The sequence below is a fragment of the Etheostoma cragini genome, chromosome 16 (genome assembly GCF_013103735.1).
Source record: "Etheostoma cragini isolate CJK2018 chromosome 16, CSU_Ecrag_1.0, whole genome shotgun sequence".
Taxonomy (NCBI): domain Eukaryota; kingdom Metazoa; phylum Chordata; class Actinopteri; order Perciformes; family Percidae; genus Etheostoma; species Etheostoma cragini.
Window position 1 is genome coordinate 672,713 of NC_048422.1, and position 10,820 is coordinate 683,532.

The following is a 10,820-nucleotide window of genomic DNA, read 5'->3' on the forward strand; positions in this document are numbered from 1 at the left end:
GGCAACCTTCCTGTTGCCAACACAACTCCCTACAGACTAAGCTACTAACCCTAAGCATTGGGGGGGGAAACAACACTTTCTCTAGAGCATCTTGGCAGTGCCAAAGCTACCAGTCCACTCTCCGTACTTTGGTCCCAACAGGGATTTGAACCAACAACCCTACACTTCCCAACGCAACTCCCTATGGACTGAGCTATTTCAACCCCAAATAGAGAGACATGTCGAAAAAAGCAATAAAGTTATAGTATGTTATGCTGAAAAAGTTATATATCAGTCATAGTATTGCAAGAGCAGAGTTTTTCCTTTGTTTGGTAGTTGATGTTTTTGTCCAACACAGCTGCACTGGACAATTTGTTTGGCTGTTCCTACAAAAAGGTCCAGATCCAGAAAACCAGGAAACAAGTCAGGGCAATAACGTGGTCCAGATGCAGTGTGGGTCCAAGAGGACCCAGGAACAGGAGCCGCTGTGCAGCGTTCAGATGGACAGATCCCGTTGACTCTGCTGCCACCTGCAGAACAAACTCTCTCTATGCACATCTGGATTTGTTCATTTTTAAGCTCATTTTTCTCCCAGTGGGATTCATTAGATTAAGTTAAGTCTCAGATACAGAACTAAACCAAAAAAACAAGTCCTGGTTACTTAGCCAACCGTTTACCTTTCATCAGCAGTCATTTCTACTCATTTCATCAAATGGGAAGTAAAGAAAGATGGATTATCTCTGATAGAAATGTTGGGTTTTTCACTTCTGTATGTTTTACAATGTGTTGCAGCTTGGAATAGGGGCGCGTTTTGGCCTTACAGGCCACCATAAAGTGATCTGCAACACAAGGTTTACATTTTTTTTAAATGGTTTTGAAAAATATTATTTTGGAAGAAGATTCTTCCAATTTTTTCAGAGCTCATTAAGGATTTTGTTTGCCAGATGTAGTGTGTTTTTGTCATTTTTAAGGTTATTTTTGGGGGGCTTTCTTCCCTTATAGGATAGTGACAGTGCATAGACAGCAAAGGTTGGAGAGAAATATGGGGGGGGTGATACACAGCAAAAATGGGTTTTATAATATTTCATTTTTATTTGTATGAAATCATGTACAACATTTTTTTCCAAGTATGCTTGCATATTGCTATCTACTTATTAATATTTTCATTTAATTGTATTTTTGTGTGATATTTCCCTTTGTACTCTGACCACACTTGATGGGATTTCTTGATTAAATATATATATATATATATATACCAAATGATATGTTTATGTAACAGTACGTAACATGAATGTGTGTTCATAAAATAAGATGTTTATTACAACTTCCACATTGTGTACATTCAGTACTGAACGAGAAAAGTAATAAAATAAATGTAATTTGCATAATTATGGTATATGTTTAAAAGGTGAAGTCACTTTTCTACAACAGCATTTATATTTCATAACACAAAACGAGTCATTTGTATGCGATTAACTGTTTTTCCCATGAACCAACAGTTTGGGTTGTTTCACAGCGTCCATGTGAAGAATCACTGGGAAATGTCGTAGTAATATTCTCGTAGTCTCGGCTCAACAACGGAGAACCCGGGCCTCTCCTCACACCTGTAGGACATGAAAACAGCACAATGAGACACTGAAGGAAACTCCGTGTGATGACTTGGAGCAAGACCCGGCCCCTGTTACTCCGTGTGATGACTTAAAGCAAGACCCGGCCCCAGTTACTCCGTGTGATGACTTAAAGCAAGACCCGGCCCCAGTTACTCCGTGTGATGACTTAAAGCAAGACCCGGACCCTATTACTACGTGTGATGACTTGGAGCAAAACCCGGCCCCTATTACTCCGTGTGATGACTTGGAGCAAGACCCGGCCCCTATTACTCAGTGTGATGACTTGGAGCAAGACCCGGCCCCTGTTACTCCGTGTGATGACTTAAAGCAAGACCCGGACCCTATTATTACGTGTGATGACTTGGAGCAAAACCCGGCCCCTATTACTACGTGTGATGACTTGGAGCAAACCCGGCCCCTATTACTACGTGTGATGACTTGGAGCAAACCCGGCCCCTATTACTACGTGTGATGGCGTAGAGAAAAACCCGGCCCCTATTACTACGTGTGACGACGTAGAGAAAAACCCGGCTTACTTGTATGTCCAGCAGGTCCTCATGAGGTCATACATCTCTGGAGAACAGTTGAGCGGGGCCTCCATGCGATTTCCACTTTCAATCATCTGCATGACCTCATTTCCTTTCATTCCCTGTGAACAGCGGAGCATTCTGATTAGGGGGGACACCACCAGGCACACATGTAGGGTTACTGCAGATTTAAAATGAACAAATTCAAAAACAAAAAATTCCTGCACACTAAACACATGTAGTTTTAATTTGATGTGTGAACAAAGCGTCGTCACGTCTCCGGCTAGCGTGATGTTTCTACCTTGTATGGTTTCTGGCCGTAGGAGAAGGCCTCCCACATGAGCACCCCAAAGCTCCACACATCACTTTTGGAAGAGAATTTGAAGTAGTTCATACATTCAGGAGCGTACCATTTCACTGGCCACTTCCCATGACCCTTGGCCTGGAGGAGGAGACACACAAGACATCGGTTTCTAAGACTTCAATGGCTTGAACGTAACAGAGGTTCATTAATATCAACAACGATAGGCACTAAAGCGTTAAACTGGGCCTACAATAAAGTGTAGGGTGGCCTTTAGTGCATATAATACTAGGCTATTAAAAAACATGGTTTTATAAATCATCTTTTAATGTTGCACATATACAGGTGTCACAGTGAACGTTAGGAGGACCTGTATCTGTGCATGGATACCTTAGTGACTACCTTCCAGTACCTATAGGCCAGACTAGGGATTTATATTTGCTAATATACTGTACATCTTCGGCTTCATTTCATCATATGAAATAAAAATCTGATGTAACAGGGACAGATCATGTAAGAAAAAGAAATATGTATTCATGTGTGTTTCATGCTTGGCCCACAGGCTCCCAGCGGTTACCTTGTAGTAGTTCTGCTCCTCGGCGACGGCTTTGGAGAGGCCAAAGTCGCTGATCTTGGCGTAGTGCTGCGTGACCAGCAGCACGTTCCTGGCAGCCAGGTCTCTGTGGACAAAGTTATGCTCCTCCAGGTACTTCATCCCCATAGACACCTGGTGGACCAGCTCTGTGATGTTCTTCAACGTTGTTTGCCTAAAAATGATCAATCGTTTAATTATACAAGAATCTGTTGTTCTAATTATTGTAAATGTAAACCTCACAATAGAAAATTGACAGGCTGATCACTGACAATCTTTTGAGATGCCTTCAATTCTGGTTAGATGATATCAAAGTGTGAATGGCTTTCATTTTTTTGTTATCTGATGTTATGGCCTTTATTTCCACAGGACAGCTGAAGACATAAAGATAGAGAGAAGGGGAATGACCTGCAGCAAACGGCTGCAGGTCTGAGCCCTCGTCCACTGTGTTGAGGAGTAGACCCATGTATACGGGCACACGCTACCATGTGTGCTACCCAGGCAATCGTGAATGGCTTTTAATTATAGTTTAACTGAACTAAAACCTTTTTCATTTTGGCACAGACAAGACCTCAATCATTTATAATAACACCCAATTCACTTGAAGTGAATGAACCCTGGGAGGAGTCCGCTGCACTTCCAGTTGCATTACTCAGTTAGAAACATTGGAGGCCATTTGCAATTCCCTTTAATTTCAAACCACCTGCACTACCTTGATAAATTAACAATGGTTTGGAATGGTGAGGGGGACATCCACAGAGGAAATCACGTCCTTAGCCTCTAGGAACGAACACACACTGCGATAGCCCGGTATCCTTAACAATCCCATTTCAAAGCAAACAGGTGTGTATCACTATGCCTCTGAGTACATACTTGTGTTTCTGCAGGAACTTGTGGAGCGGTCCCAGCTCGGCCAGCTCCATGACCAGCATGAGGCTCTCTGCCTCACATATACCGATCATCCGGACGATGTAAGGGTTGTCCAGCTGTTGCATGACATTGGCTTCTCGCAGCATTTCATCAGTTACTGATTGGAGGTTGTCATCATTCTTCAGGATTTTGACTGCAACTGGCTTCTCTGTCCTAACACATGTGAAGGGTTAGCATTAGGGTGGATGTGCCACACGCTCCACAGATGCACCTTACAGAAATGTAAGGCACATGTTTTAGACAAAACAAAAAAGGATCCTCTGCATATTATCAGTAATACAAAAAGGTGAAATAAGGGTAGACAAGTACACCAACTGAGTCAAAAGCTCAATTCTGTAAAGACGGGCAAATTCACAAAGAATGGATTGCGGCGGCTGATAGCAACATGAATTGCACATCAACTGTTCTCTGCTAAAGTTTTGTGGTTGAGCATTAAAATGTCCTTTGCTGTACTTGTACTTATTGTACTAAAAGACCGTTTAAAAAGTATTTGCTCCATTTTTTTGCTGGGTAAGATTCTAGTATCATTTTATATACAGTATACGTTAGCAATTTAATTTCTCAAGTCACATTCAAGATAATAATGTTCAGAGCACTGTCGTTAACGTTTCACACAGTTTTAGAATGTGCATGTGTTGGCAATAGTGGTGTGGGGAGTTAATTTCAAAATATTATTAGTATTATTAGCTCATTGTGGATGTTTCGGTGTACTCTAAATTCAGTTTAACCTCCACACTCCCAGCGCGACCTGCTAGCAACAGACCACCAGGCAGCTAATGTTGTTAGCCAAGCTAGCAGCACCTCTCCACCTCCACACTCCCAGCGCGACCTGCTAGCAACAGACCACCAGGCAGCTAATGTTGTTAGCAAAGCTAGCAGAAGCAGGGTAGCCGCGGAGGGAACCCTAACAACGTCGACTCAGCGCTGCAGCCTCGGGGTCATACTTGGTAGACGTTTTGGAGATGAGGATTTTTTGTGTTATGACCGCAGCACAAGGTAAGAATGCTGGTTTATTATTATTTATTATTATGCTGTCACCGAGCAGAAAATCTGCATCAACTGTTCCGTAACGGTTTAACTAAAGCTTTATACGAGTTATTGGAGATAATTTGTTTTTTTACAAGCTTTCTTATTGGAAAACCAGAATGAGATTGCATCTATATTTAATTATCCTATATCCTACCTTTGTTTTAACTATCCTACCGTATTGTCGTACAATTATTAGACCCTGTTAAGAACTGTTGACATACAGCCCATTATCATTATGCCTTTAATTTGCTATTGCTGTGCTACAAAAACTCATGGCTGCATTTCTCTATTTCAATGTTTGTGTCAGGACTGACTGGCTTGCTTTACTTTCATTTGATTTAATATAAATCAGTGATTAACCTGTGCCAATGTCTCCCTCGTGTGCCTATATCCTGCCTTACCCGTGCCCAGTTGGTCCTGTCTTGTATTATATGGACATTATTCTTGGTTTTTATGCTTGTGGAGGGTGTAGCTTACATGTGTCGGAGTTTTATTATCAAAGCCTTAGAACTTTTTTGTCTTTATCTTGACAGTAGGCCTATGGGTAAGAAAGAAATTTATATTTGGTTGAATAGCGATATTGGTCTATTATTTTCTAGTGTTTCCGGGTCAGTAGCCTATGGCAGGCTCATTACAGTCTTGGATAGGCTATTTATATTATTTGAATCTCTATACAGTGAAATAAATTGTGATTGTGTGGTGGTGGACTTTGGCTGAAAACCTCACTGGAAATTTGTCAGCACCCCCAATTCAAAATATGTTCCCGCGGCTCTGTGTGTGTGTATGTTGGTTCAAAGGTCACACATTATGCTTTTCAGTGTTTTCTGTCATATCTAGAATGTTATGTTTGATTTTCATGTTAAACGCTGCCAAAACAATTCAACTAATGAGGTAAATGTATTTTAGACAAATCCCTGTTAGCTAAAAAGTTCAGATTTCCACCTTTTCTGAACGCTCCAGTTTCAGCAGTTTTTTCTACTTTCTATTATGCAACTCTTAACCAGCCTTCTATGATTGGTCATCTGCTCCAAGTAGGCAGGACCGGAGTGTTTTTAAGCCACTGTCACATGTAACTACACGCTAACGACAATGTCGCCTTGGCATGTATTCGGTTTAAAAGCCTTTCATTTTTGAAATTGGCGCCATACTCTATTAGTCTCAACTGCTAACGGCAGTAAACAATGTCATCTTGGTTGCCACTGTTGTTAAATTCGCCCCAATTCCAGGTCTAATTATTGCTGAAAGATGTCCGAATAGGTAGTATTTGGTTCAGAAGCCTTCTCCTGTTCCACTACAAATGTACGTTAGCATACTTCTAACTATTAAGTAGCTACATGCTAACAAGACGTAGCTGTAATCTCTGCCAATGCTGGTCATTTCTCCCTAAATTCCGGTCAGTTAACTGCTGGGACATGTCTGGTTGTGTAATATTTGGCTTAGAATCCTTTATTGGTGAGTTTTCATGGTCCAAAGTCCTGCTTTATCCAGCTTTAACTGGTGAAACATGGAGCGGCGGCTCCGGAGATTCCAGGAAGCGCGCTGGCCAATCAGAGCAGACTGGGGTTTTTCAGGAGGAGAGATTAAAGAGAAAGGCGGTCCTACATAATATCTTATTCAGAGGGTGAATACAGGTGCCAGTGGCAATGGGCAGTTTGAAAAAGAAATGTTCTAACACAAAATGCAAGTATAATCCTGAAAATAGTATATAATAGTTGCTCTTTAATGTGATGCTAAGTGAATCAGCATACTTTCTCATCTTGTAGATGCCCTTCATGACTGTACCAAAGTTCCCAGAGCCCAGTTCTCCATCCTCCAAGAAGAGCTGGCTGCGATCCACTGTGGAACTCCTTAGTTCATCTGGGTCTGCATATGGACTCTCATACACCTCCGTGTCCATCGGCATGGCCTCTGATGGAGAAATAGCCATGACACATTTGAGTGATTGACACATCAGTCTTGCACAGTATGCAAACTTGCATGTGAAGTGAAGTTGAGACATCATTAAACAACCTGTTCTGGGTTGTACTTGGTCAGTGGCTCTAAGCAAAACCAATGCACAAGGCACCCTTTAGAGTCTATATGGGACGCATGGGGCATAGCAGCAGCTCAAACTAGATATGCCCACTGTCCCACACCTTGCAAAACTTGTTTGTCCTGCGTGGTTCTTTCAGATACGATTTGTAAAGATTTACAAAGAATGTTTCCTCTCTAACTAGGACATTTTGGGACTGATTGGTGGGATTGCTGTGGACGGAGTACACACTGGGATACACTGGTAAGGGATAATGAGGTTTGACCATGTATCAGCTGATTTAAATAGCTCACGTTACTGGGTTGTGCCAACAGTTAACGTCATTTAATATTGCATATGGAGTTTGTTTTGCTAAATGCAAAAGTTCCAACAAAACTTCCTCCCCGAAGGGGGAGCCACCGTTGCTGCGTCCGGACCTCAGCGCCGTTGTGATTGGTTTAAAGTAATGCAAACAACCCAGAGTGGTATTTGTCCTATCCCACAATGTATGTGTGGGTTAGCCAGACTCCGAGGCAAGACTTCCTTGCATGTTGAAAAATTATGCCAAGGGGTCCCGAGCCAAATTGTCTAAAAATGTGGTCTCTGGTGTCTCAGCCTCCTACCTTAGAAGTTCTATTGAATTAACAGCAGTAGCTCTTAAAAATGCAGGGAAGCTACAGTAGGACTGATGTACCAGCAAGTTAGCAATCTGTCGAATACAAGTGTGCTTAAACGGCCTTTACCTCTTCTGCCTTCTTTATCAATGGGCGGTGTGATTGCATATATATTTGGACCATCATTTGTTGTGTTGGGTGGAGATCCCCAGATCTGTCAGTTGATCAGAGAAGACAATGTTAAAGAGGAACAATAGAGTGAAAACACATAAAACACAAGGTGCTCTGCTAAAAAGTCATCTGCTTTGAGTGAATCAAGCAGGGTGCCAGTGTTAGTTTATAACTCGTGTTCTAGATAGACTTGCCCTGAATGTTAAGGTTTAATAAAACATTAGAATGTGTAGTTCTTCTCACATTCAGAATTCATTCACCCTTGACTTAAGATAAAGGAGAAAGGTACTGAAATGAGTCTACCCATTGGGTTTACGTATGCTTACATACAGGCTACATGATACACAACACTGGCATGCGCTACTGTTCATGCTTCCTTGTTGTCTTATTGTTTAACAATTTCATGCTATGAATGGGAAATATTAACTTTAGCCAGATAACTTTGCAGATCTTTGTTGGCATCATTTCGCCAGCCTTAGAATGAGTTCTTATGAGCCCGAGATACTTTTGCTTGCTCACCAAAAAGTGTCTTGTGCTCATGAGAAGCACGAACAAAATAATAATAGTAATCCTCATGTCACTTTAGGGGCTCCGTAGAGGACGAGACTAAACGCACGGGAGTAACAGTCACATGTGTTTAAAGAAGGGTTACGGGACAAGTTTAGTGTCCAGATGTTCCTCGGCCCACATCAAATCTGCTTCATTTCAATAATCTGTTCAATTTGAAACATACAGGATGTCCCACCCCCCAGGAGGAGGACGGGACACAGCACATGACTCAGTATGTAACTGCAGTGAGTAACCTCTAGATGGGGGTAGTGTTATGGCAGAAATTGCAGGCCGACGACTATGATTGAAATAATGAATAGTGTGCAGTGCGCAGCGAGCTCCAGTTGTAACTCTATCTGCTCTGATCTGGGATCAGACTGAGGCTAGGCAGAACTTTGGCTTCAACATTTCGTTTCCTGCATGCTGGTGAATCTTTCTGCAACTTGTGCCTTTTCTGTATTTCTGTATCGATGTATGGTGCAAATGTCTTTAATTACGTCAAGGAAATTAATATTAGATATCTGGAGGGTTGGACAGGCCTGTTCTGATTATTGGCAGGGGGGGCGGGGGGGTTGTAAGTGCCTAGAACATTATGCCTAAGGTGTGGAAAAGGGGCATGATGAAGAAAAGAACAAAGATGCAAGGAAAACTGGGCTGTGTTAGTAACAAGCAATCTAGTCCAAACTGATGCAAAATCACACAGGGGGAGGGGTTCGGGGGGAAGGGGGTGGGGTTCAACAGGTTTATGAGGAGTGTTTGTGCACCTTTTGGCCGGGTATGAGAACAGTTCTGACTTTTTTGAAAATCCTTTCCGCTGTTTTCTGCTAAAAAAAAACAAAATATCAGAGAGGTTATCAGAGGGCGACCTGCTGATGTCATGGTCATGTGATCAGTACAGTAGAGGCCCATTCAGGGCAAAGGTTAGCTCCACACAGGATATGTCATATCACTGACTTATTCAACTGTAAACTACAAGATGACACTGTTCCTACAGTATACATCATCTCCATGGTCATGGTACTGTACAGACTGTACAGAAATAACAGAGCCTGTTCATCTCTGAGCAAAATAAAACGTATGTTGAAAGGACAACAACTGGTGTGCACACAAAGGAGTCTAAGGTGTTGGAGTTACAGTAATCTCAGCCACAGATATTTAAAACTTCTTTAAAAAAAAAAAAAAAAACGATCTGCATGCAGAAATACCACTGAAGGGAAGTGAGAAAAGCTTTTTGTTTTTGTGATTCGGTGAACCAACTCTTCAAATAGTAGCCATGCATCACATGGACATACAGTACATGTTTCGGTATGAAATTCTTATTATTTATAAATATGGCAGAAAACATAGAGTAACAACCAGATGTAGAATTAAAACCCATTTCAAAGTTATCTAAATACATTAATACATGATTAATGTTGGCAGGTATGAGACAAGCTTACTTCCTGTTTTTGGGGGTACAGAACCATGAGAATATGCAAATGTATAATTTACACCACACACACACACACACACACAATTTACCAAGGAAGGAGTTAATTCAGGATGGTTCTGTGGGAGTAGTGGCCGTCCAATCAGCACTATGAACACAGCATATGACAATATTGATCAGACTTGGATATATTCCTAAACATTGAGTTGTTAGATACTAATCCATATGCAGCACCATGTGTTTGTGTGCGAGTGTATTCGCTGGGAGCGTCTTACCGTCCCCGTCGGGTCGGGGACACGGCTCTGTCAGCACCCGTAACAGGCCATCCGGTTTGTAGGAGTAGTGCTCCACGAGCTGGGGGGGGAGACAGAAGATCACGTAGTACACACTCGGGACTAGAAATACACAAGTCTGCAACAGCCTGCAGACGCCACAGTGATATGACAGCATTGCAGCGCTGTAATGTAACTGAGTACATTTACTCCAGTACTGTACCCCGTCCAGATGTTGAAGTACTTGTACTTTACTTGAGTCTTTATTTATAGGCCACTTTCTACTTCAACTCCGCTACATTTCAGAGAGAAATATTCTACTTTTTACTCTCCCACATTCATCTGTTAGAGCTTTAGTTACTAGTTACTTTAGTTACTCAACTACATTTGTCTGACAGCTTTAGTTACTAGTTACTTTAGTTACTCAACAACATTGTCTGACAGCTTTATTTACTAGTTACTTTAGTTACTCAATATCTCACACATAATTAAGATTGGTTATTTTAATGAATACAACACTACTGCTCATTATTCACATCATTTATGTCAGGGGAGTATCATCAATGTTTGAAATCATTTATTTGCCTTAGGGTTAGGGCGTGAGTAACTGCTTAGCATGCACGGCTGACGCTGCTAAATATGATGTCTCGTTTCTCATTAGCGTCTTGCAGCAGTAACTCCACTTCACTATTACTAAAGTCAAAAGCTACAGACTCAGAAATGGCACATACTAAGGAAAGCTCATTGTGGGACTGGCTCTAGTGGCTGGAATTCTGGACCAAGGCTGAATTTTGGGAAAGAGACTT

The 10,820-nt window shown here is 41.7% G+C and overlaps 1 protein-coding gene across 1 annotated transcript in view; it reads right to left on the minus strand.

The window, feature by feature from the left end:
* Positions 1–1,465: 1,465 nt before the first annotated feature.
* Positions 1,466–10,820, minus strand: part of syk (spleen tyrosine kinase) — a 19,679-nt gene continuing 10,324 nt past the window's right edge. Inside the window, exons 5-15 of the mRNA XM_034896969.1 lie at positions 10,018–10,096; positions 9,835–9,890; positions 9,078–9,137; positions 7,723–7,807; positions 7,603–7,612; positions 6,717–7,007; positions 3,883–4,092; positions 2,995–3,184; positions 2,418–2,558; positions 2,126–2,238; positions 1,466–1,583 (exon numbers count right to left, since the gene is read on the minus strand). Coding sequence (XP_034752860.1) covers positions 1,511–1,583; positions 2,126–2,238; positions 2,418–2,558; positions 2,995–3,184; positions 3,883–4,092; positions 6,717–7,007; positions 7,603–7,612; positions 7,723–7,807; positions 9,078–9,137; positions 9,835–9,890; positions 10,018–10,096 — 1,308 coding nt within the window. The 3' untranslated portion in view covers positions 1,466–1,510. The remainder of the gene's footprint in view (positions 1,584–2,125; positions 2,239–2,417; positions 2,559–2,994; positions 3,185–3,882; positions 4,093–6,716; positions 7,008–7,602; positions 7,613–7,722; positions 7,808–9,077; positions 9,138–9,834; positions 9,891–10,017; positions 10,097–10,820) is intronic.